This window comes from Pavona decussata, unplaced genomic scaffold (assembly GCF_977016875.1).
Source record: "Pavona decussata unplaced genomic scaffold, jaPavDecu1.1 SCAFFOLD_48, whole genome shotgun sequence".
NCBI classification, from domain to species: domain Eukaryota; kingdom Metazoa; phylum Cnidaria; class Anthozoa; order Scleractinia; family Agariciidae; genus Pavona; species Pavona decussata.
The window spans coordinates 688,149-715,000 of record NW_028145470.1 but is presented as its reverse complement, the minus strand read 5'-3'; the positions used below and the strand labels follow the sequence as shown (position 1 = coordinate 715,000).

At 39.4% G+C, this 26,852-nt stretch overlaps 2 protein-coding genes across 4 annotated transcripts in view; one reads left to right on the top strand and one right to left on the bottom strand.

Annotated features, from left to right (window-relative positions):
• The window catches only part of LOC146481641 (nesprin-1-like), a 118,255-nt gene extending 98,622 nt beyond the window's left edge, over positions 1-19,633 (top strand). For all 3 annotated transcript variants that reach the window (XM_085107689.1, XM_085107691.1, XM_085107690.1), the window contains 17 exons: positions 1-327; positions 1,170-1,487; positions 2,841-3,167; positions 6,853-7,025; positions 7,534-7,669; positions 8,393-8,710; positions 9,298-9,392; positions 10,237-10,474; positions 11,724-12,047; positions 12,686-13,012; positions 13,642-13,974; positions 14,766-14,828; positions 15,345-15,623; positions 16,156-16,479; positions 17,038-17,181; positions 17,971-18,089; positions 18,775-19,633. The exon at positions 1-327 is cut by the window's left edge and continues 6 nt beyond it. In XM_085107689.1, coding sequence (XP_084963815.1) covers positions 1-327; positions 1,170-1,487; positions 2,841-3,167; positions 6,853-7,025; positions 7,534-7,669; positions 8,393-8,710; positions 9,298-9,392; positions 10,237-10,474; positions 11,724-12,047; positions 12,686-13,012; positions 13,642-13,974; positions 14,766-14,828; positions 15,345-15,623; positions 16,156-16,479; positions 17,038-17,181; positions 17,971-18,075 — 3,831 coding nt within the window. In that variant the 3' untranslated portion in view covers positions 18,076-18,089; positions 18,775-19,633. The remainder of the gene's footprint in view (positions 328-1,169; positions 1,488-2,840; positions 3,168-6,852; positions 7,026-7,533; positions 7,670-8,392; positions 8,711-9,297; positions 9,393-10,236; positions 10,475-11,723; positions 12,048-12,685; positions 13,013-13,641; positions 13,975-14,765; positions 14,829-15,344; positions 15,624-16,155; positions 16,480-17,037; positions 17,182-17,970; positions 18,090-18,774) is intronic.
• Positions 19,634-23,782: 4,149 nt separating this feature from the next.
• The window catches only part of LOC146481640 (uncharacterized), a 44,196-nt gene continuing 41,126 nt past the window's right edge, over positions 23,783-26,852 (bottom strand). The window contains exons 29-31 of the mRNA XM_085107581.1: positions 25,612-25,746; positions 25,219-25,264; positions 23,783-24,408 (exon numbers count right to left, since the gene is read on the bottom strand). Coding sequence (XP_084963707.1) covers positions 23,987-24,408; positions 25,219-25,264; positions 25,612-25,746 — 603 coding nt within the window. The 3' untranslated portion in view covers positions 23,783-23,986. The remainder of the gene's footprint in view (positions 24,409-25,218; positions 25,265-25,611; positions 25,747-26,852) is intronic.

Here is a 26,852-nt window from a genome sequence, read left to right as displayed (position 1 = left end):
AAGAAAGAACTCGGCGACAGAGAGCAAATCCTGGAAAACCTCACCGAAAGAGTCAACCAGTCACTCAACGAACGAAACAACGCCTCGGTCAGAAGGGTAGCGGACGGCGTGCGGCGCCTGAACGCGCAGAAAACGCAGCTCGCTTCGCTTCTTTCTGAGAAAGACGAGCAGCTCAAGTACGCACTGAATCGCTGGCTGGACTTTCAGAAGCTTTACACTGAATTAAAAAATATCAATGACTGGTTTGAACAGAGGGAAGAAGCTTTGAACAGATTCCAGCGGATTGTTACTCAGAGAGAGTTTGAGATTGCTTTAGAGGATGTGAAGGTGGGCTGTCGAGAACTCAGCTGTGATACTGGAGAAATTTAGAATTACGTTTACTGCAAACGGCAGAAATGACCACGTGACCATGTTTATCTTGTATTTGCCTCTTGCTGTTTTCAGTTTCTCAGTAAAATTGAGTAGTTTTGCGTTAGCATCAAAGGACAGAACTGTTTTGGTACTTTTCTCAGCTATGTACTAATTGTTTCAGGAAAACATAAACGCGAATCTCACGTTCGCCTTTTGCTGTAAAAGCGATTCTAAATTTCTCTGATGTCGTAAACTTTGAACACCTAAAATACAAATTTGATACAAATATCTCAAACTCATTAATAATTCATGAAGAGAAAACAAAGGAAATCACTACCGTGAAGGAGGTTTGGAAATGTGATCTTAATTATCATAAATTTTGTGAACTTTTGCTTCGAATTTCTCCAAGAATTATCAATAGTTTGAGAAGCTATATCAAACACTTGAAAGAGTGTTTCCTTCAATTTCCAAACACCTCGAAGTTGGTTAAAAAAACTCGGCTGCGCCTCGTTTTTCCAACCTATTTCTCGGTGTTTGGAAATCGGAGGAAGCACTCTTCCTCGTGTTTGATCTATTACTTAAAAACCTTCACTTAGGAAAATTAAAACCAACGCAACGCTGGAGAGTATACAAAGTAGTGCTTCCCAAGAAACCGGAAGAAATTTTAACGTTGTCACGCCAACGCTGATGGCTTCACGTTGTCATTCCTTGGATGTCACGGTGTCACGCGAACGACTTCACAGTGTAACATTGTCGACTTGATTGTAAGCGCATAGTAGGTTATTATTGAAGACTTACACCTGTTGCTTTCTACTCAGGCAATGAAAGGATTCCTAGTAACTCAGCAAGAAGCCGTAGAAACTGTTCTTGTGGCGGCCCGGCGTTTGCGCGGTGATGCAGCGTTTGATCAACAGGAAGTTCAAGAGACAATAGAGACGGTAGAGGACAGATGGTCCGAGCTTATTACTAAAGTCGACGAATACGAGATCTGGCTGGAGAGCTCTGTGGAGGCGTGTAAACAGTACCAAGCCTCTCTCGACTATATCGAGAACACGCTGAGCGATATTGAGAAGAGGCTGGGAACTAGCGCCTCTGGAAACCTACAGGAACTGAAGGCTCAGATTGAACAGCTGAAGGTGAGATCATTTTGAAAAAAAAAATGTCAATTGGATTTTATTGCTTTTTGTGGAGAAATATTTTGGCAATAGTTTGCTTTTGGATTCCGAGTGAATATAAATTATATAATCAGATTTTTTGGCTTTTTGTAATCAATGGCTTTCATTTGAATGGTCACACTCCAGGATTTCATCCAATTTAAGATAACAGACTCAAAAGTTAGAACCACCTTGTACGGAATAACAAACAGCACCACAGGAAAGTACTGCTCAGTAGCTTTCATTAGAATGGTCACACTTTAGGATTTCATCCACAGTTTTAAAGACTAGATTCACCTTGTACAGCATAACAAACAGTACCACAGGAAAGTACTGCTCAGTAGCTTTCATTTGAATGGTCACACTTTAGGATTTCATCCACAGTTTTAAAGACTAGATTCACCTTGTACAGCATAACAAACAGCACCACAGGAAAGTACTGCTCAGTAGCTTTCATTTGAATGGTCACACTTTAGGATTTCATCCACAGTTTTAAAGATTAGATTCACCTTGTACAGCATAACAAACAGCACCACAGGAAAGTACTGCTCAGTAGCTTTCATTTGAATGGTCACACTTTAGGATTTCATCCACAGTTTTAAAGATTAGATTCACCTTGCACAGCATAACAAACAGTACCACAGGGATGCTGCTCAGTAGCTTTCATTTGAATGGTCACACTCTTCAGGATTTCATCCACAGTTTTAAAGATTAGATTCACCTTGTACAGCATAACAAACAGCACCACAGGGATGCTGCTCAGTAGCTTTCATTAGAATAGTCACACTTTAGGATTTCATCCACAGTTGTAAAGATTAGATTCACCTTGTACAGCATAACAAGCAGTACCACAGGAAAGTACTGCTCAGTAGCTTTCATTTGAATGGTCACACTTTAGGATTTCATCCACAGTTTTAAAGATTAGATTCACCTTGTACAGCATAACAAACAGCACCATAGGAAAGTACTGCTCAGTGGCTTTCATTTGAATGGTCACACTTTAGCATTTCATCCACAGACTCGGCTCAAACGTTAGAACCACCTTGTACAGCATAATAAACAGCACCACAGAAAAGTACTGCTCAGTAGCTTTTATTTGAATGGTCACACTTTAGCATTTCATCCACAGACTCGGCTCAAAAGTTAGAACCACCTTGTACAGCATAATAAACAGCACCACAGAAAAGTACTGCTCAGCAGCTTTTATTTGCATGATCGCATTCGACTACTTCATTCACAGACTCAAAAGGTACGTCATGCAGGACTGATTACATGAACCGGGTGTTTTATGCTCTCGCGTAAAAATTACGTAACATATTACTTGGATTTTTCAAGGCACTGCGAGAAGACATGAGCGAGATAAGCGGTAGAATTGATGAAGTTACTGAACTGGCGACGGACTGGGCCCAAAACGGTGAACCTTCTGCCTCCCAGCGCCTTACCAATGAAATAACAGCGATCTCTGAACGGTTCGGTTCAGTCTCCACTCGTGTTATAAAGAAAGAGAAGGAACTGGAGGACATATTAGCGAAGTGGCAGAGTTTGGAGAGTTCGTGTTCCGATTTGCTTGCGTGGATTGAGAATCAAAATGATGTGTTGAACGAGACTGTGACAGTTGATGCCCCCCTTACGGTGCAGCTTCAGCAACTAGCAACTTGTCAGGTAAAACCCTGTTTCTTGTTGTCTATACAATCCAGACCATCGCGACTTGCTTTGTTTCCCAAAACACGACGACGTAGGTGTCGCTAGCCTCCTACGCAGACGTTTATGGGCTTTTCATGTCACGCACTCCTCCCCTGGGAGTGCGTGACGTGACGAGCCAAAGAACGTTTGTGTGAGAGACAAAGGTGTCGCTTATCATCGGGGATTGTCTGGGGCAAACGGGTATTCTGCGATTTAAGGGGGAGGGGTCACACAAGTCAATTTTCTGGTTGAAGTTCTCTTTCCAAACTGGACCCATTTTAGTCTGAAATGTCAGCCGTCTCTTCGCCCTAACCCACAGGGGGCGCGCTCCCTGTGGGTTAGGTGGAAGAGACGGCTGACATTTCAGACTAGACCCATTTACGTTAAGTGGAGATAAGTGCAGAGGTGAAATATAGAAGGAAAACTCTGTCCTTTTCCCTGGAGAAGGATATGAAGTAAAGAAATTACGTTTTGTAACGACCAGTGCTTTTTTATAACATTCTTATCCGTATATCAGAAAGTTGTCCATGTTAGAAACAGTTCGCCGTCGATGAAGATGAATTAAGGAAGTGAAGGATCATGGAGACCTTTATGTCCGTCTGAGAAACCCAATTGATGAGACCATTTAATTTTTCCTTGCTCTCTCACCTCGTAATCTATAAGAATAAAGCGATTTATCGCCATATAATAAATTGTCTTGAAAACCACTGTAAATAAGTAATGCTGTTCAGTCCTGTCTCTCGTCCAACGCTATTGCAACTTTCCTATCTACAGCACGCGTAATGGCACAAACTGCCCAATTACTTAGGCGTTCACTGTCTTATCAATGCTTCAATCATGGCTACTGATTCCCAGTCTTATTCGAGAACTTTGTTATAGTTGCGATAAATGCTAAAGTAGACTCTCTGTAGGTTTTGGTAAGGATAATAACTTAGCGCATTTACTTTTACAACTGAGTGATGAGAAAGGACGTCCGTCCGTACGTAAAGCCTCCAGGGATTTTTCTCGCGCGCTTGGGGGTGGACCGTGATTGGCCGAAAGCCGACGCAATGAGCGTCAGTGTGGGTCACTTCAAGAGCATCTGCCTAACCGGAACCGGAACCCGAAAGATAAGCCCCTGACACTCAACGTACTGATATTGGTCCGTTTGTAATCTCACCACAGCCACCCATCCCATAAAAGAACGTATGTAAACAAGCCAAACCCACACTACAAAGCTTATTACAGTGATGTAGTTGGAGACCAAACCAATGGCTTAACGTTACCTCGTAATTACCCGATCTCAAGTTACTCAACATGTTGCACAGTTTATTTAAGACCCTGACTGCTGGTCCGGCCCGGATTCGCACTTGTTCTGGTGGCGTCAGTATTGCAGTGGAGCCCTTTACTTCGCTCCTTGCTTATCTAGAACTTATGGCCGTTTTCTCGAGATCTTAAGGCTACGTTTCAAGCACTGCTTCAGTGTAACAGCGTTGTATTCATTTAAAAGTGTCTAATTTTACACCGTCTTCGTTTTCTCCAACGCCCGTTTTTTTTAGCCATTTCCCTGGCTGCCAGAAGACTCGGGATTCCATTTTACTCACTGTGAAGAAACGAGATGGTTAATGGCACATCAAAGATAATCTGGAATCAGTTTTCTATTTTTGACCACAACCACTTGTCAATCCTTTCTTCAGTCCCTGAAGAAGTCGATTCATCACTGAGTTGCAACTGTCGCGGCGTCGATTTTGTTGGGTGAAAGGGGCGACTTGACATATCTTAACTATTCTCAGTCAGACAGTTTGAATTATTGTTCATTTGGAAGTAATAAATTATTTAGATGAGTGAAAGTAACAAAACTGCTTTTTCACACTTGGATGCGATAAAGAATCCTATGCCCTTACATTGCGTCATCAAGAAAAAATTCCTTAGATTGCTATTTTGAGATGCATTTTCAGCCAATTCAGAATACAGAAATTTCAAAACTTTCCTGAAAAGTACGCTGATCCCATCCGCTGCTCTCAATCTTTGATGTATTTATTAGTACTTATTATTTTGTAATTAATCCTCGATCCCCAATCCTCAATCCTCAATCCTTGATCTAATTTTCCAGGGAACCACTAGGTACTAGTCTCAAACAAAATGGCGTCCACTCTTCGTTTTATATGACTTCTACAGTATTTGTTCGTGTAACCTTAGAAAAATTGTTTATAAAGATTCAGCAATGAAGGTGACCGGAGGTCTTTAAGAAAGGTACATTTTCAGTCCACCTCCTGGATCATTTTATGATTTGTTCCGGAAAAAAAGAAACCAATGGCTTCGAGCCGACAATCAACATGACGCCGCTTTCCACGCTGTAAGTTTGCTATCGCAGCAGTAGGTAGTAGGCAACTGGTTGTTTACCACTTTTACTAGGTATTTCAGACATCTTTGTTTGGTTTTCAGGTAATGTATTAAACTCGTTGTAAATCTTTGTTTTCAGCCTTTGTACTCGTTCACTTAATTTTACAGACTTCAGCTTTTAAGCTTACTTGCAAATTGTACTCATTCTCCAATAAACGTGAAACAACGCTGCATTCAAAGGTGATTTTATTCTAAAATCCTCCACACATTTTTCTGCCAAGCCTTGTTTTCGAACTCAGGAATAGATTAGGGAAGCATTTTATTTTTAAACTGTTGATAATATTTGATGACGTTTCTTACATTTTTGTTTGATGTTGAGATTATGTTCAATACTTTAGGTTTAAAGATTGGTCAAAATCCATGTTGTAAAATTTACTTCAACTATTGTAAACACATTGACCTCGATATCTTCCACATGCTAAAGAAGCTAACTTTCACAATAATATTTTACCCATGGTATTATCACTTTGATATATGACCACATGCCATTAATTTATTATAATTGTCTGCATAATTATCAACATCATCATCAGAGTTGAGAGATTGGGAGAAAAAGGTAGAGTAGTACCATTGCATGTAGTGCTGGAATCCCCAGGATCGATTTCCAGAAACGTTTATGAAAACACCTGAGGGTAATGGGCCTACTGAGATCACACCAAAAAACTGCAGAAGGCAGCACTGCTAGGATTACACCACATATCAAGACAGCGTGATTACCTCACAAGTTCCTTGGTCTGCAGATAGGACTCAGATGCAGAGGTCCAAAATTACTAGTCAAACACATCTGGTGGCTGAATTCAATAATAATGGTCATTATTATTAAATAATGACAATGATAACAATAGCTTTGCCTGGGACAGCTCATACATGTAGGTCATCTGGTAATGACCAAATTTCACTTCTTTTAAGTTGTTTAAGTTGGCAAGATATAGCTGGTCCCAATAGCTAAGAGTGTCCTTCTTAGTGAGAATATGTGATGGTGCACATAATTATCATGATGGTAATATCAAAATAGCACAAAATTATGTTACAGTGCAACGCACTCAACCGGGGCCACCCAACATTGATCAGCCAATCACAGGTCACGTTTACAACAAAGGGGTCTGGCTTTGGTAGTTTATAAACAAATCAAAAACGAGAACATTATTTTCTTTAAATTTCAAAGTGTCTGGTTTTTTCGGTGGCCCTGGCTGAGTTCGTTACACTGCAAATGATGTTGATCTGGCGTATTGATGTTTAAACATCTTTTATTTAGATGTCTTTTGTCTCTTATCAATTTCAGCAAGTGCAACAAGACCTTAATCTTCATCGTGATTGGCTTGATTCAATCAATGCTACTGCAGACTCACTCAGAGTGAAGGTCCCTTCTGGAGCGACTCACATCACCCCACTCAGGAACGATGTCAACCAAGAGTTTTCCTCACTTCAGGAACATCTTCGAACTAAATATGAAAAGTAATTTCCTCTGCTACATTTATTTATTTTTAACAAAATATGTTACTGGTATACATAGCCCTTTGTGAAAGCGCTGCTCAGTAGGTTTCATTCCTTGCAATGTCTTATGTGAATGGTGAACTTCAAGATTGCTTTGAGAGTCTCTGACCTGAAGTTGGAGCCATGTTGCAAAACATAATAACTGGGGGCATTGGAACAGTACCAAAATAAAGAAACAAAATCTTTAATACTCTGATACATACCGGTAGATTGGGGGTTTCATTTTGATGATTGCTATGCCGGAAATATATACACTGTAGGTACACAGTAACTGTCTTCCTTCCTACTTTCATAGCTAAATTTTCGTGTTACCAATCTTTGACACTTCCAAAATGTACTTGGGATACTTGGAATTTTGCAAGAATAAACTAAGGTCTTCTGTTTTCCTTTAGTTTTGTTTCTTATTTTATATACTGTAAGTTTGAATCCTTTTCATGCTATATCTGATAAGCATTTTCGGTCTTTGCAGGATTACTTCTGCCACACTCAGCTTTACACAACTTCAGGAGTCAATAGACGACTTGGTGACATGGCTGGATGACACTGAAGGGAGAGCCAATAGTGAAACTGACCTGGAGAACACAGAAAGACTGGAACTGCTACAAGTATGTTTTGTTTCATGGCTTGTGTATCTCATAACATGGTACTATGGTAAACATGAATCTTCAGGTCAGAGTATGATTAGTAAGAGATTGATTATGAGTATGACTTTCAAATTTCAAATCAGAGAGTGACGTCTCTAGAACTCTCGCTCCTTGCTTTTGTTTACCAGCCTAGAACAAGATTGGTGTGATTAGCGGTTATCTAAACCAAGAAAACTAGATCTGAATAGCCATATTGAATCAAGATTGTACTCATAGTCAAATCTGAAGGTCCTTGTTTAGTACAACAACAACAACAACAATCTTTATTCGTGCCCAGAAATTATATAGTGTTAACATAAATGCAAGAAAGAAAAATTACTAAGGAAGAGAGCACAGCCACTTAAAAATAGCAAGCTTAGGGATCGCAAGTACCATGAGGACGCAGTGGTTTTCCTACTGTTATGCAACTTGCTAATTCAGTTGTATGTTTTTTTGTTTTTTTGTTTTTTGACAACTTGTTTGTATACTCACTGGAATCTTCTTTCAAATCCATGGGGTTGAATTTAAAGCCACCTATGGCATGGTGGCAGATATAATTATATATTTATAGAAGAGAAACAAATGGCACTCTTGGTTGAATGAGGTGCTGTTGAGATCAGAAGGTGAACAATTTGAGCTTTTTTCTATTACATTTATTTTGATAGCTTACCATGTACTTTCACTAAAACTTCTTTTTGTTTATAGGAACTGTTGCAAGATCTTGAAGCCTCAAATCACAAATTAGAGTCCTTGCACAGCAGAGTGGATGAGAAACTTGGCGAAAAGTCCCAGAAAGAATTCCAAGAAATGAAAGATCAGGTTACACAACTTGAACATCGTTGGACACAATTTAGAATAAGGCTCACATCGTCAATTGAAGACAACAAGAGGGCGATCAGAAGACAGACGGAGTTTGATCAAGAACATGTGAAAATTTGTTCTGTCCTGGAAACTGTTCTACAAGGAGCAGAGAATACAAGTTTTGATCAGACAGATATGGCTGTGGATCTGGGTCGTGTGGAGGTATGTGTTACTGTACAGGAGAATGGCCACATATATCGGTAAAGAGGTTTGTGTAAGTTCCTTGCTCCTGCATGGCCTTGTAGCTCAGTCAGTAGAGCAAACAGTGGTCAAACCTGGAGGTAGTTCGTTTAATTCCTGCCAAGGTCAAAGATTTTTTCTTTCCCTTGTGTAGTCTCTAATTTCTTAACCAGGGCTAATGCTTGATGGAAAATGTGTGGGCTTACTTAAGCATATGCTGCAGAGTTAATTACTGCTAGTGGGACAACAAAGAAGCTTTCTCTGGACTTATATAAATAATCAATAAATTTAATACCTATATAGTGCAAAATTCATTATATGTATGTGATCTAATGCGCTTTACAATAAGTTAATAAGTTAAAGATACGTTTCAGTTGTTTCTTAAAAATATTTACACTACTTACACCCCTTAGGCTTCCGGAAGAGAGTTCCTTAAAAATGAAGCAGCTACCGAAAAAGCTCTGCCCCCAGTGGTCTTGGCAGATCTAATTTCCGGGCGAGCTAAGCAATACCCTTTTAAACATTTGGAGTTGACTACATGTAAGTGACATCATGTTTATTTTTCACAGGATTTTCAGAGAAACTTTGACAGATATCGTCACGATTTTGATTCCCTTCTGCGGCAATCAGAAGACCTTGACCAGGATTGTAATACAGGCAGCAGGTATGATAGAAGAAATGTGCAGTCCCAGAAAATATCCATACTCCCCCCATGGAAGGTTTTTTGTTTTGCACCCCCCCCCCCCCCCCCACCTCCTCCTCCAGGAAATTCCAGTTTAGCTTCATACTTTGCTTCTAAAATTTTGGCTTTTAATACCCCCCCTCCCCTAGGAATTTTCAATGACCTTCCTTGGGGTAGGCATGGATTTTTTTCTGAAACTGTTCAATGCTGTAGAAAGTTTAATGAGCTCCCAGGGGCTTATTTAATTAAATAGGAGGTCTCAATAAAGAGATTAATCCTTTAAACCCTGACAATGGTCAGCATCAAATTTCTCCTTGTAATAGCAATGCTTATTCAACCCCTGAGGTCATGAGTATTAAGAATATGATCACGCAAGGTGAATTTTCTTGATAATTATATTTTAATAACAGTTACATCTCCACAGTACTTTTATAAGAAAAGTATGGGTACAAGATAGGAGAATTTTGCTGTTTGATATTAGGGGTTAAAAGGTTTAAATAATCCTCATGCAAAACTCTATAAACTTTACAACAAAAACCTTAAATGCAGGGTGTATATTGTTTATGAATGTTCTACAAACAAAATAATATCATTAAACCTAACTGGTTTTTCCTTCATCCTCCTTTATTCTTTGTTCCTTCAGCTGAACCTTGTCTGTCTTGTTTGCATGATTTTAACCATGTCTTGAAAGGGATTGGGTTGACTCTTTTTATACTTTAGTCATAATAAATGTGACCTTCTTTGGGAAAATGGACACTAATGCTTTTCTGTTAAACAGTCAAGAAAAACAGTTGTTTAATTATAGGGAATTTCATTTTCTAACCAGATACAAGTCACGCTTAGATGACAATGTGTCACGTGTACGTCAGCTATGGAGCTCTGTGCTGAGGCGTGCAGATGACTACAAAGAACAGGTTGGAAGGCAGGTTGATCGGCTGAAAGAGTTGCAAGGGTCAATTGAGGAGATGGTGAAATGGATGAACGAAATTGAAACTCACAGTGGCTTCACAGTTCCTTCTTGCGCTAGTATTCAACAGATGAAAGTTCACTTTGAGCATGTCAAGGTTTGGGAGTTTTTGTGATTGTAAGAGTGTAGTGTATTATGTTTTTTTGCTGTACTCCATTTTATCCGAATTTTATGGATGTATAACATCACTGTATCCAGACTTGACTCCTTCACTCCCAGGAGGGATCAAAATGTAATTTCTCCTTATACTGTCAATACATTGTAAACCAGACAGGTGATGAGAATAAAGAAAATCATCAGCTAGGTGATATTGTTTGATGTAACACCAACTTCTGTGAACTAACTTTAGAAAGAAATGTATGTAAGGCTGTCAGGAGAATTAACATTCAGATCATGGGAGTGAAAAGGTTACATAGTACACTGTATGTGACATGAAAATCTGTCAAACTGATTGCAGTGTTTCAGCTAAACTGGGGAAGTTAGGAGGATGGGGAATTGCACACTGTATATATACATATGTGCATAAATTCAACATTTTTGTATGCTGTCCAGTTGTTTACAGATATTTGCATAATTAGCATAAATCTTTTTCAAAAAATTGTATAAATGAGAACCTGTCCTTTAAAGCCATACCCATCATTACCTAGTGTGTATGACTTTCCAATTATGTGTAGGATTTATATTCACTTTTTATAGGAGTGGGGGGGGGGGGGGGGGGGGAAGGGCTGGCAGAGTTGTTTTGCCTATCCAAGATCTCCCTCCCCCCACCTCTCCCCACTTCAGAATTACATATACTCCTCAGATGACACCCTCTCCCACAAAAATACTAAGGAATGGAAATGAGAAATGTGTTTAACCTCACATCAGATTTAAAGAGGTTCTTTTATCACTACTCGAAATTTTTTCATGCGATGCCTTCGCTCATGATCATCCTACCTTAAATTAATTGTTTGTTTGTTTGTTTTTGCTTAGCCCCTCTCCCTCCCCCTCAAATCTCACTAGCCTCGCCCTCAGAAAAACTGAACAAACCATTATGTAGACCTAAAGTCACCCATACCAACTATTTTAAATACTTGTTTTTTTAATCCTTACGTCAATGACTGGAACTCTCTTTTGCCTTCTGTTATGCTGTCAAAAAGTCTTAATTCTTTCCAAGTGTCTCTTTTATCTGCAATCCTAATCACTATTATTACTGTTTTTTCTATTACCTGTTTTGTATTTTAATATAATGTAAAGGGAATAGCCTTTGAATGTGAATTAAGTTTCCCCCCTGCTATTATCTTGCCATCATTTTGTTCTTTGTTTGGCAGAGTATTATTAAACATGAAACATTTCTCTGTGTTCAGATGTGCCAGAAAGACATCAACACTAAAAGACCAAGCTACAATGCCCTCTGTTGTACAGGCCAGCAGATCATCCAGGAGTGTAGAGGAAGTCTAGGTGAGCAGGCCATTAGTGAACTCGACAAAGTGACAAGAAGATGGGTGATGATCACAAACCGTGTAACTACAAACCAGCAACAATTGGAATTGTCACTGAGAGATTGGCAGGAGTACACTTCACTCACAGAAAACTTGATGGTTTGGCTGCGAGAGAAAGAGAAGTTAGTCAGGGCACAATCGAAGGCCTCCACAGTCCGTGAACTAAAGAGGGAGCTGGATGCCAAAAAGGTAGTGGTGTTGTTGCATACTTACTAAATTTTGGGAATGAATTTGATGCTTATGTACAGATATGTAACAACTGAACCTGCTTGTTTGGTTTGTATTGGGAAAAAAAACAATCAAAATATTCCTTTTCATGTCGGTCCAGCCTAGTCATTCATCTGAGTGTGTAATAAATGAATACACTGTTTGTAACAGCCCAGATCATCCCTTGATAAAAAAAATAATAAAATAATAATAATCATCATCATCATCATCATAGTTAAATGTATGACACAAATTCAACATACTTTTTCAAATGCATGAAACAAATACTTAGTAACCAATAGGTATGCTAAAAGTGGAATACCAAAGAAGAGTATGAAAAATGACGAGCCTTATATTTTGACAGCAATGGCAATAATTTATTTATAACATAAATTGATTACTGCACAGGGGGCCTTTGACTGTATGCAGGACACCTATCATATCTGAACCTGATAAAAGATGGCCTTTCGTAAGACACATCTCACTGGGCTCGTATTAAATTTAGAGCATCAGAGAAAAATTGGGTTCAACTTGGCAAATTAATATTTTCTCTTCATAGCTCCATCCTGAATCATACTGAATGTCACTTATGAAACCATTTTCTTTCTGTGTTTTAAAAGATGATTGCTGGAGAAATTGAAGACCGAAAGCCACAGCTGGAGAAAATCAGCAAGCGAGCTGAAGAACTTTCCAAGTCAACCGACCAATATGACTCTGAGAGAATAAAAAAACAAGTTTCATCCATGACGTTACTTTGGGGGAACGTTTGCCATCTGCTGTCAAATTCCATACAGTCTTCTGCGGATATCTTAAGACACTTTGAACAATTCAGTGAGCTGCATGAGAAGCTCTCTCATTGGCTGGTTAATGTAGAGTCTTCAGTGTCACGTGACCTTGAGGAGTCATTTCTCAGTATCCCAGATGATCAAGGAGATACTATTTTCCAGGTTTGTTTGTTATAACTCAAAGCTACTGAACAGTACTTCCCTTAGCCTGCATGCAGACATCTCCTATTTCCTTCTTTGCACTTGGAAAATGGACGTCCCTTTTCTGAGTGTGCATGCATGCTATACTTTCCTGTGGTGCTGTTTATTATGCTGTACAAGGTGGTTCTAACTTTTGAGTCTTTAAATGAAATCCAAAGTGTAACCATTCACATGAAGGCTACTGAGCAGTACTTTCCTGTAGTGCTGTTTATTATGCTGTACAAGGTGGTTCTAACTTTTGAGTGTGTAGATGAAACCCTTAAGTGTGACCATTCACATGAAGGCTACTGAGCAGTACTTTCCTGTAGTGCTGTTTATTATGCTGTACAAGGTGGGTCTAACTTTTGAGTGTGTAGATGAAATCGCTTAGTGTGACCATTCAAATGAAAGTTATACTGAGCAGCATGCACTTTCCTGTGGTGCTGTTTATTATGCTGTACATGCAAGGTTGTTCTAACTTTCAAGTCAGTACACATGAAATATCAAGATGTGACCATTCAAATGAAAGCTATTTAGGAAGTCCTTTTCTGTGGTACTGTTTGTTATCTCGTACAAAACTTTGTTAACTGAACCGTTACATTTTTATACAGGTTTATGTTGCCGACATTGAGAGTCATGAGGCTACTAGATCCACCATGAACGAGTGTGCCTATTTTGTCATCAGCAAAGCTGGTGGGACACCTTATGCAGGCGCTGTTGCTGAGAAACAGAAACATTTGAATGATCGCTGGCGCGCCCTGTGTCAGCAGCTGGGTATTACGTACAAGAAAGCTGAGGAAACACGATACGGACTAAAACTGCTGGAGATTCAGTTGAAACAGCTGAACACATGGATAGCTGAGGTTGAAAGCAGATTGAAGGATTTTACTGTTGCACGTCTGTGTGTTGTTGCAGATATTCACAGAAAAGAAAAGGAAATTAAGGTACAGTTTGGAAATTCAGTTTAGAATTAACTGTCAGTGAATAATTAACTAAATAATCCCATCCATGACTGTCAGGGTTTGGTTGTTTTGAGCTGTCAGCTTAAGTAGTGTTTCAAGTTTATATTTTGTTATCAACTGCAACTGATTTCCTGTGATGATAAGCACCCCTTCCCTTCCCCCAGAAAACCAGCTCGCCCTGAAAATGTGCTCCTAAAAAGTCCTTTGACTTAAGCCCTGGTCAAACGGTGCATGATAGTTGATGATAGTCAAAACTATCATCAACTATCATGCACGATTATCAACTGTCAAGCGGGAGGTCAAACGGCTCAAAGAAACTTGTGATAGCTGACTATAGTTTACCGTGAGCCCCTGGTGTCAGGCACCTGCTGAGTGTCAACATCGCAAACAAAGCTTCACATGGATTAATTTTTTTCTTGGCGAAAGAGGGCGCCAGCCTGCTTTGTTTACCTTCAGTTGTTACCTATCATGCGTGTGGTCAAACAGGAACAACTATCATCAACTATCATGAAAAAAAATTCAACTATCATGAAGAATTTGAGCACGCTCAAAGTGAGTGATAGTTGATGATAGCGCACGATAGCGCATGATGGTTGGTGTTCAAACGAGCGCGCGAGTTTTAACTATCATCGACTATCATTTACTATCATGTGCCGCTTCACCAGGGCTTTAAACTGAGCCCAGGGCTGACAGTATGTATGTATGTATGTGACTTAAGTCTGTAGTCTGTATGCGAAGGGCAAATCAGTTTTACATTTTGTTTGATTTATCAGGATACTGAGATGGATGTGGAAAGGCGTGCCACTGACGTGCAAACAGTTCTTCGACTTTGTGAGGTAGAACAACAATCAAGAAACATTACCTTCTTCTTACAAACAATCTTTTTGTTATTCAAATGCACCAGTCATTAAAGCAAAAGAACTCTTTGTTTGACAGCCAGTAGGCCTCTAGTTTAAAAGTACATATTTTTCAAGGCGATATCAGTAATATCTTTGCTATTGTTGTAATCAGGACCTCTTAAAAGTGCCGCCCCCCTGTATGAAACCACCTCTTGCAATTTTGTGTTGTCACCTACGATAGACACGACTGGATGTTATATTGTTTTAATGTATGTTTTCTGTAAAATTATAATGCCCAACTTATACTGAGTTTCGAGTTTCAAGTTTATTTTTGCCACTATAAATGAAATTGCAAGTGTAATAATGAGAAAAAAAAGGGGCTGGGAAGCCCACGAGAAACCACAAGGCTTTCTTTAGAATTTGCCAGCTTAAGAATCTGCCAGCTACACAACACGCAAAAGCGCACCACGTGAAAAAATTTCTTTACCCTTCATTGTTACTTTTTTTTGCTAGAAACTTCGTCGTGATCGCATGGCGTGCCCATCTGAAGCAGATCGACAGAGTCTACAGAGGACTAAGGAGAGTTTTGAAAACCGCTGGTCCAATGTGCGTCGTACAGTGTCAGCTAAGAAAAGACAAGCAGAAGAGAGGCTACTGTTGTGCAAAGAGTTTTGGAATGAGTATGAAAAGTTTTTAGAGTGGCTTAGTGAGACAGAAAACACAATCAAGAAATCTGACGAGGCCATGGCATCAGGATTAGAGATCTCGAGAAGCAGACTAAAGCGATTTGAGGTATACATAGTGTAATGATTAAATATCAAATAGAAGGAAGATCCTTGTAGTTACTACGCAACTTAAGCAGTATTGAAAAGAAAGCCTGAAAAAAAATTTAGGCTTGAACGGAATTCGAATCCATGACCTCTGCGATGCTGGTGCAGTGCTCTACCAACTGGGAGCTGGTCATATTGTGAGTTCGTAATATACCCATGAAGGATGAATGAATAAGTAAATGTAAATATATGAAACATAGATTTTGAACTATGAATGAAAGATCAAATAGAAGGAAGATCCTCGCAGTTACTACGCAACTTAAGCAGTTGCCAAAAGAAAGCCTGAAAAAAATGTCGGGTTTGAATTGTATAATGATTATCAAATTGATGTTGTATAATAACAAGGCTAAGTCATACTGGCTATGTCATATAGGTAATGCTAATTTGGAAACATTGTCACACCTTACTGAGCTAAGTGATAAAATCTTGATAGGTCACTCTATTTAAAGCAATACTTCTTCACTGCCTCACACCAAGCATCATTGTTTCTTCAGGTATTTTTTAAAGATATCACTTGTCACAAACCCCAGATGGAGCGCATCATTAAGCGGAGTAAATATCTACTGTTGGAGGCGAATACAAGTTCTGCATCCGACATCCGACTTGGTGTAGAATCAGCACAGGCCCGATGGCAAGCAATGTTTACCCGCATAGAGAGCCTTGTAAATAGACATAGTAAATTAACAGCTCAAGCTGAGAAATTTGAGCAGCTTCACCAGGAGGTTTACAGCTTTCTGACAGAAACAGAACTCAAGTTGATTGCACTGGATCCGTACACTTCAGATGAAGAGCCACGTGTCCAGCTTGACAAACTTAAGGTACAAATGTAATGTCCTTACAGGTTGACATCAAATTGAGATTCTATACAGCAAATATCATCGCATTCTTTGACATCCTTGTTAACATTCATTTATCATGCATTAAATGTAATTTGTCAAGCTTCAAGCAGTTGCGAAAAGGTTGAGACACTCTGCATTTTTTGCTATTTTCTGCAAATAATGCACTCCAAAAGGCCAATGAACAATGTAAAGCACTTCAAGCCCCCTCTCACTTTCAATGTTGAAGCTTGCTTGGTCTAAAAAGTACCCAATAACAGAGTCTGATCAACTCTACGAGCAATTATTGCTCGTAGTTTCTATTCTCATCAGCTTAGCTGAACATGTTCAAAATGTGTGGTTCCAAAAAGTGCTGTTTTATATCATTAACAAGGAAGGTAAAGTCGTCTAACTTGCATTTAAAGAGTAGCTTAAGAGTTTTAAGGTTTGTCTTTAAAAATTAAGTGGTCTTGTAAAGTGCCCAAAGGTGACTGCAGAGATTCATGGACAAGAAAACATTTATTTTTCAACTATTAAAAGCAATGTTTTGAACATTTTTAGGCTCTACAAAGACTAATCAACATGAACTACTCAAAGCTAAAGGTTCTGTTACAAGAAGGAAAATCCATGCGAGAATATTGTTCCTCGGGGGAGTTCCAATCTGTGCAGCAAACGATGGATGAGCTGAACTCCAGATGGCAACAGGTATTGTCATCATGAATTATGTTCACTTCGCACCACAGCTTCTTCACTCCCGGTCAATAAGGGGCTGGATAATCTCTTATCTATCTCAATGTATCTTTGTTGGGGCGAAATGACTGGATACTCATAAGTACTCTACATGTACATCTTATGCTCTGTTCAGCCTAGATGCCCATGCACTGAAAAGAATGTTGTTCAGACTCCTTACTGCCTCATTTGCCCGCCATTTTGTTTACTGTATCACATGGAGGCATGGGATAAAGCGCGGGAACTGACAAAATCCTGTTCAGAACAGTGTCCGTGCCAAGGGCTGGTGCCTAAGTACTACCCATTGAGGTATAGTGCCCTTGTCCAAGAGTTGGACCTAGGCACCTAGTCTCAATTGGGCCTAAGTACAACATTGCCAAAGCATATTGCAAAAAAGCTTAAATTTCTATTGTCAAGATAAAGTCTAAAGCTAGAAAAACTTTGTACAGCATACCGAAAGCATCCAAAGCAGGTTTCATTTGGCACACATGGACACAGACACATGACTCTGAGTATAACTCTAATGATATAAAACTGGAAGGAAAACCGAAAAATTTTGTCTTCTTCCTTCTTAAGATATTAATCAGTGAAAATCAAATGTGTGGACGATTAGGCTTTTGCCAAAGGATTTGTCTTTGGTGGCAATGAAAATTGGTTTGGGGTTAGTGAAAAGTCGTGGAACTTTTGTTTATCACGATGAGTGGTAACCATGCAAGAACTGTTGATGGTTGTTGTTTTACATGTATGGGTGTTCTTATCATCCAGGCCCTTCATTGTTGCATGACATGGATCCTGGATCTAGCGATTCCTAGTCCTCAGTCTAGTCCTTCGGCGGCAGCTGCAGTTGGATCCAACTCATCCAGGAGCTAATTCTACTGTAATAGGTAAGGTGTTTGTGCAGGATGGAAGAACGGGGGTTGGGATGATGGGGGAGGAGGGGGAGGAGGAGAGGGGTTCAAACAAACCTTTTATTTTGAATTGGTGTTTATGTCATTTCTCACACCCTTTGTCTATTTCATCACTTATTTAACAATCATTCCATGAGTGCACATTGGTTATGAGATGATAGATAGCCAATGAGGCGCGTATACACCTCGTTGGCTATAATCATCTCATATCCAACAAGCGTGAGTGGAATAATATTGTTTTATTAAAAACAGTCAAGAAATATTGCTTCATGTAGATCTTGCTGATTTTGCTTTGCAAGAACAACCAGAAGTCAATTTTATGGTCGCTATTTCTCGGGTACGGTATAATGGCTCATATACACTATTGCCGCTAAGCTAATCAAATCCCTGGAATTGCATTATACAATGATCCAGTTTTTAATAATACAGGATATTACATGCAGTGATACATACGCAAAGCACGTTTGGGGACGGGAGAGGCTGAAGTAGAAGCCGGGAGTTTATTTGGTCCAGGGCCCCCCCCCCTCCCCCCACAGTTCTTGCTATTTTTGAAGCAAATTAACTTTATCTAATAACATTGGTAAAGCATTCAACACAATACATCCTACTTGATATAATTTTTTAAAAATGTATTACTTCTATTTTCTTGTTCTGTTTTCAGATCAATTGAAGGGATCGATCCATTGAGTTAACCTCTTATACATAAAAAAGTTATTTATAAGTAATATATTTTCAACATTTTTATATAAAGACTTTCTGTAAATAAGTGTGTTGTGTTTGCGGTCACGTGATACAAAACTTTGAAACTAAAATATTATAATTATATTAATTCATGTATGTGCAATTATAAGAATTCATATGAATGTGTTATTATATTATAACTTAAGTGAATGTGTAATTCACTGTTGATGTTCTCACTATATTTATCAAAACGGTTGTAAGTTATAATGTCGTCTTGTACAGCATACGTGATAAACAGCACATTATCAAAGTACTACTGAGATGCAATATCATTTATGTGGTCATACTTAAGGATTCCACTCAGACTAATAAATTGGAATTACCTTGCGCATGCTCCATAGCAACCTCATTCCCGGGGTTTTCAGTCCCTTGTAAATTGAAAAAGTCCTGGAAATGAGTTAAGCTCAATAGCTTTCATCCACTAATAAAGGGTCATCCTTTGGAATGTCGTCTGTAGACTTACTTTGGGTTAAAAAATATTTTTGGTTGTAATGTTAACGTTTGAAATGATTTAAGCTCTGCTGAATTATTAATAGGAGCAACTTAAAGAAATAAAGTTTTGTATGTAATTGCATCTGTTTTTTTTTTTTTTTTTACGAAATAATTAAGATAAGTAGATTGTTGGATATTGTTGTCTTCATCACAACACACCCAAATATGTGTAAAATGTCAATTGTTATGAAAATAAAAAGTTATTTTTATACCGTTATGTGAAAAAAATGCTATCTAGATCTCGGAAGAACCTTGTATTTGCTGGTACATTGAAGATCAAATGAATACTTCTGTTTGTGTTTGGTTCCGTTTTCAGTGAAAAGTAGCTTCTCTAACAATGCTGCAGAAACAGCATTCGATTTGTTATCTTGAAAGTATACAACAATATGTTACATTCGAAACGCTGTTCCATGGGCAAGTAATTCATGGTAAGGTGCCATATAGTTGCCCACAACCCTAACCATACGCCTCCATATAGTCACCCAACCATCCATATACAGTCGAACCTCCCTTTGCGACCACCTCTCGTAAGCGACCACCTCTCATTAGCGACCACTTTTCCAAAATACCAAACGTTTTCAAGTCAAATCACTATAGATGGAACCTCTCGTAAGCGACCACTTTTAGAGATGATATTTTTCAATTTTCCATTCTTTTAACCTCCCGTAGGCGACCACTTGACACAATCTGCTGTTTCTCTCACGGGCGAAAATTGAAAAATGTGCCGCTGTAACTGGCCCACATCATTACAGCGGACGCCGTAATAAAATCTCATAGCCGATGCTACCGGAATTGTCTACCGAAATAGCTTAGCATTAAAACAATTGATAACATACACATGCATCATAGTGTACACTGAAATAAACTTTAATCAGGTTGAATCCCTTGTAGGAAAGACACTCCGGTTATCTTGTAAATTGCAAGCATGTACATGCATGACCAGTGATAACTCTCTCAACCTTGTATTACTCAACAGAAAAATTGTGGCGATAACAAACGTCAACTGGATTATGTAACAAACAAACAAACAAACGCGAAAGTTGTAGATGTTTTACGCTTGAAATGTAACATTACAAAAATGACTAAATCAGGCAGTCTAAAGAAAACTGAGTTGTTACTTTGGCTTTCAATAAGCACTGGCAAAAGGGTTAGGTCTCCGCAATTACTATATCTAAATTACCCGAAATTTAGACCCCTGTGGTCTGACCTCTGGTAAGCGACCACCTCTCATAAGCGACCACATATCCTTGACATTATGGGTGGTCGCTTACTGGAGGTTCGACTATAGTCACCCTTACCTTACCATAAATAATATGCCGTTCCATGGGTACTGAGCTTGTGCACCCCACCGAACTGACAAAGATAGCGACTTGTACATTTACCCATAATTCTTAGCGTACGAAAACCCATAAAAACGCAACGAAAAGGTCTTAAGACTCCAAACCTAGCATACACAATGTTACCACAGAGATGAATTTCGCAAAAAAATAAAATGTCCTACGTGCCAATGTACTGTGTTAGGTTTGCAAGGTATTAATCAGCAGTGGTGTGTCATTTTCTCGGAGTTTTTGACGCTGCCGGAAAAGCAGATATTGACGACCATTGACAAGGGATAACCAGGCATTTTTCAGAGCTACCGTGTAGCACGAAAATTTTGCGGGAGTTTTATTTTGCGGATTGGTGATTTTTTGTGGTTTGCGGGAACAAATTTGTGCGGTTTGAGATGACTGAAATTTCTACTGGGAACTAATTTTTGCGATGCTCTGTTCAAGCAACAGAACATTTGAGTGGAAGAAACCGTAATATTTTCAACTTTTATTGTATGTTGAGTCACAGTTCACTCTACTTACATATTGGAAACATATCACTGTAATGCCTTACTGCGTAAAGGGACTGAATAACAACAAAACAAAAAGCCCACCCTAACCATGCACAACAAAACACTGTTTCGTAAAGAAAGTAGTATGAATGTTTGAATTGTCATAGCTGAAACCTTTCGAGGCATACAGAGGGGCTTTCGAGTGAAAGATGTAGCTAGTATACAAGTTTGAGACCTAACTGGGAGCGGCCTGCTAAAATGCAAAACGTTGCCCTACTGTAACGCAATGAGACTGCACTTCTGTGCAGGCTGCCGCTGAAGCGTCACTAGAACATGGTTGGTCTGCTGCACGATTCGAGTCTGTGCGTTCCTTCAGATGACCCATTCGTGCCAATCCAATCTACTGAACTGCTTTACCCTTGACAGCTCTAGTTGCTTTTACCATTGGAAAATCATGTTACTGTTCTTGTTTAAGGCCAATGTATATCGCCCAGTGGCACAAGTCTATTAAAAGCAGAGTTTTTAATTTTTCTGAAGGGAGTTAATTTTTGCGGCGTTTTATTTTGCGGGTGTTTTTTTCTGCGGGAACTAATTTTTGCGGATCGAGGTCAATCCGCAAAATCCGCAAAAATTAGAACCCGCAAAATTTTCATGCTACACGGTATATAAGCAACGATTCTAAAAAGCGAATACATAATGTCATGTATGGAATTACTGACTTTTCAAATTGAAGCTTTATTATCTCAGAAATGGGTGTTGTTTTGAATCTCAATCAGTAGTACTTGCTAAGATCTTCTTCTCCTGCATAGTCATAAACTGCGCAAAAATACCTTTGAATTAGAGATACACAGAACATATGCGCAGTAGAAAACGAAGGCACAGTCCTTAAATACTCTCAGGGGTGTAGGGTTAATAGGCACTTTACTTTTCTTCTAGTAAGCAGTGACGACTATAACACCAACGAAGAAGTAACTTAAAAATGAAATTCGCGTGTACAGACTTACCACGCGATACTTTCAACTCATCTGATTTGCGTCCTGTGGCCGCGAGAGGATCGTAAGCAAGGAAAACTGGCTGTCATGTGTTCAGGTTATCCACAGAACCTTGAACTTAGTCATTTCACGTTGTTGCTTTGGAGAGAACGGCAAAGAAATGTACTCACGGAATGACGCTAGAGCAGAGTCAGTGGCTGTTGGGAATAAGTTTCGTTTTGAAAAACGTTGTCGTTGTCGTAATCGCTACTTAAAGTTCCTCATGTGATTCGTGGATGATGTCTTGACGCAAGCCGTGTATTCCAAACGTTAGGCTTGTTTTGCGCACTATGCTGAGTAGTTCTACACTGGCTATTCTGATCACATATCTGAGCAGTAATTTGAAGTAATATATCAAACACGAGGAAGAGTGTTTCCGCCTCCGATTTCCCAACACTGAGAAGTAGGTTGGAAAAACGAGGCGCGGCCGAGTTTTTTTTAACCAACTTCGAGGTGTTTGGAAATAGGAGGAAACCCTCTTTCGAGTGTTTGTTACAGCTTCTCAAACTATTAATAATTCTTGGAGAAATTCGAAGCAAAAGTTCACAAAATTTCATGATAATTAAGATCACATTTCTAAACCTCCTTCACTGTAGTGATTTGCTTTGTTTTGGCTTGATGAATTATTAATGAGTTTGAGAATGAAGTATTGTTGGATTTGTTGTCCATTTTCTGTAAATCAGGCGTTTATAGTTTTAGCCTGCAGTTCACTGACCTATTGTTTAGTGAGATTTGGGAGCTTTAGTAATAAAGACGGCGACAGCAGCGAAAACGTCATTATTAAAATGAATTCGCGTTTTGTCAAACGTCGTCGCGATTATTCCAACTCGCCTTAAAATGTAGGTGAAATTTCCCGGAGTTGAATTTTTGGAGACCGCACCCAAGTTTAGAAAAAGAAGAACAAATTCGTCGTTGTGTGTTTACGTCTTCCATAAAACGGCCCATCTGGAAATTTCACGTCCTAGTCGTGCAGTGACGGCAAAGAAATGTACCAAAAAGTGTAATGCACGTGCGGAGTTGTTGTTTTGGTTATTATGCCTTTGACGTTTTTGACGTCACTTGTTGCCATCGCCATCGTCGTTTCTAAAGCCGGCGACACACCTGGCGATTTTATACCCTGATCATGGCGAATTTGATCGTCGGCGAAAATCGCAAGCGATTTTCTCCACCGATTGATGCAGACACACTTGGCGATTTTTTTCGCTGATCGCGGCAATGTGGCAGTTTTGAAAAGTCATGTGATAAAATCGCCCAACCTGATGGGTTGGCTTTATAGGCGATTCGCAGCAATGACCGTGGAAAATCGCGGGAAGGAGCAAACTTGGCGAATGCCGGTGAATTCAATCGCCGATATCTGACATGCCAGATATCGGCGATTTTATACGCCGACCGCGGCGATCGGCGAAAATCACAATCGCTGCACCGGGCACACCAAGCGTGTCGCTGGCTTAAAGATCCCTATTATCGAAAGCGCGAAGGAAACTTTTCATCAGTAAAACCCGGAATTCGAAGAAGCCTAACCAGAGTTCTTCGAGATAAGGTTTTAACAAACCTTGGAATGAATTTCTCATACAAGACACAGTGGATTTGTCCCATAATTAAAGTTTATTTCATTCGTGCCTGTTCACTGTTACAGTGTTAAATTGAAAATTCCCCCTTGTTTTCAAGTGAATTGACTCACAAGTTTCACAGATAATTCTTGGATGATAATATCTTGTTTTCCCTCCCCGAGTTTATATTTTCTTTTCTAATCTATCCATATTTATTTTTTCTTGTTTTCTTTGCTGTACCTACGGTGGAAGTGCAAACAGCCGCGATAGTGCTCGCCTGCGCCGTTTCTTTCTTTGTTCGATGACCTCCTTGTCCTCGTTTATTGCTATTTCGCCTGCGTGTGACGGGCCTGCTACGCATTTAAACGGGGAGCACTGGCAATCAGAGATGACACTGTAGACTCCCGCCTTCTCTGTGCCGTCTGGGCATTTGAACGTAATATCCTGCTCCATATACCCGATAGGTTTGCAGCACGAGCAGTCGGGTTCGTAACGATCGGGTCCATACCATGCTATGGCGGAAGACACACAGTTACCCGCGCACGAAGTTACGCTGACTACTGATGTGCAGTTGTTATCATCTGTGATTGTGTGCTCCCTCTTGTGCATCTTAAGCCTGCAGTGATCCCCCTTGTTGGGTTCTTCAAGTGGTGTAATGCGCTCTGTGGGATTAAAGGTAACTATCATTACCACAGGCTTTTGTAAATAAACCTTTAAGGCCTCTTGAGGGGCTTATAGGGGAAGTATCATGGGGTTTTTGACCTCTTTTGTTAAAAATTGGGAAATAAGACCGTCAGTTTGCCACAAAATAATTCTAGAACAACGAGAGGAGAGAAATCAACTCAATTCTTGACAGGAACAACTCGTACTCTGTTCTAACGCATTTTGGAAACAAAAATGCGAAAACTTGAAAAAGATTTAGCGTAACATTTTTCAAGTTTCAATCCATTCCGACGTACTCTGCCTCTGGCCAGGGGCACTAATCGACAGTTTTATTGCACTGGGGTGATAATTTATAACAAAACTAGACAATTGTTTTTTTTTTTTCCAGTTGTCAGACAAACATTTTGGGTTTTGAAATGACATCAAATTTTCGTGATACTTCCCCTTTAAGACAGAAGAGAAAATTATTCGCTGTTATTTCAGTTGAGCCTGTAGTCAACCGGGCAAACGAGGCGAAAGGGATAATACAATAGGCCATTTCCGAGTTGCTGTGAACCTCATTATGAAAGCGAGTTTGAGTGCAAAGCTTTTCATATGAAAATTAGTTTTGTTTGCATATGAATGAAAACTTATTTTCATAGCAGAAACTTTGCACTTAGCCTCGCTTTCATAGTAAGGCTTAAAGCAACTCGGAAATGGCCTATTGCCAAACTTTTCAAGGTTGTAATACTGTGACAGATAATCGAGTCAATCATAGGCACACCAAAGACTCAAAAAGCGTCAGGATGAAACAGAGAATATTCACGTACCACATGGCGGGCAGCATTTTTCGTCACTGTCTGGTCGTTTGAATCCCTAGGGAGAAAGGTAAAAAGATGATTATTTATTTATTGATTTATTTATTGATTGATTGATTGATTGATTGATTGATTGATTGATTTATTTATTTATTTATTTATTTATTTATTTATTTATTTATTTATTTATTGCCTCAGTAGGAGTTGACAGTTTAGTGACGGTGTCGAGGACCGTGTCGACTCACTAACTGAGGGACTGGGTTTATATCTGACTAACCGACTCACTGAGTGACTGTCTGACTAACTTGCTGTCTGACTGTCTGACTCATTGCACTGACTGTCCTCACCGACCGAATAAATTAGTGACTAACTGACTAGCAGAAACACAGCCCTTGAAATACTCACCGGTTCGCACTCATCGCATACTGTGACTGTCTTAGTGATGTGTCCTATTTTTTTCGGAGGCAGGGGAGGGCATTCGACAGAAACTACTTCGCACTTGGCCTTTATGCAAGGTCCATCGTCCCACTCATCGTTTTTCTAGAAACAGTTTGAAATTAAATCATATCAGATCTAGAAAATTTACCATACAGTTAAGTTATTTTAAGAGTTATATTATTAACCAAGCCTTGGATACGAGCAATCGTGCGCACTGAATAGGTCACTCCTAATAGGCTATCAGCTTTTCTGGCTCACAATTCAATTTTTTCCGAGTCTGATTGGTTTGAATTAATCAAGTGATGTTATAGTGTTCACCTTTGGAGACATTATTAGGGGATAGGTCCATATAAGGACGGTGCCTACTTTTGTTACTGCGCATACGCTCTGCGCATCTCGAGATACTTGGGTTTCCTATGGGCGGTGCTACTAATACAGGGATATTTTTGTGCGGTGTAAAACTATGCCGAGAAAACAGAACTTAGCAAGTGCTCTATCCATTTTGTCAGATATAATAAAGCTTCGATTTGAAAAAAAAAAAACGCCATACATTGCTTTTGTATTTTAATGCTTTTAGAATAATTGTTGCTTAATTATCTCTAGAAAAAAAATTCCCCGCTACCTTAATTTTCGTTCTGGATTCCAGTAGCCTATACTAAGAACTGCTTTTCCCGCATAGTTATAAACTGTGCAAAAAAACTTTCGTATTAGTAGGCACCGCCCAACTGAGCAGATCAGAACTCCATTCAAGCCATAAATAAACTTCCTTGACATTTTAAATCTTTGTCTGGGTGCTGAAGTTCGATTATTCAAACCCAAAATCCCATTTTTAAATTTTTTTTCAGCCATTTTACACTCTCAGTTTGAAAATAGATTTTTTTAAACTTTATTATGCCAAGAGCACAATGATTCCGGATCAGGAAACTAACATTTTTGAACTGTATCCGAAATGTTTGAACCCAGGCGCATAGCGTTTGTACCACTATCCGGCCCGCATTTTGTTTGATGGTTGATTTTTGCTGCGGTTTGTTTTGGCTCTGATTTAAGGGGGTGGGGCTGGGGAAGCTTTTCTCTAGATTTTGAATTCCCGGATTTGAATTTCGCGCGCAAAGTGGCGGGCGGCCAACCAAGGAGAGGGTACCAAGCTGAACCACATTGTTGAAAAGTTTCCGCGAAAAACAACATCTGCTTGGATATTTAAACGCTTC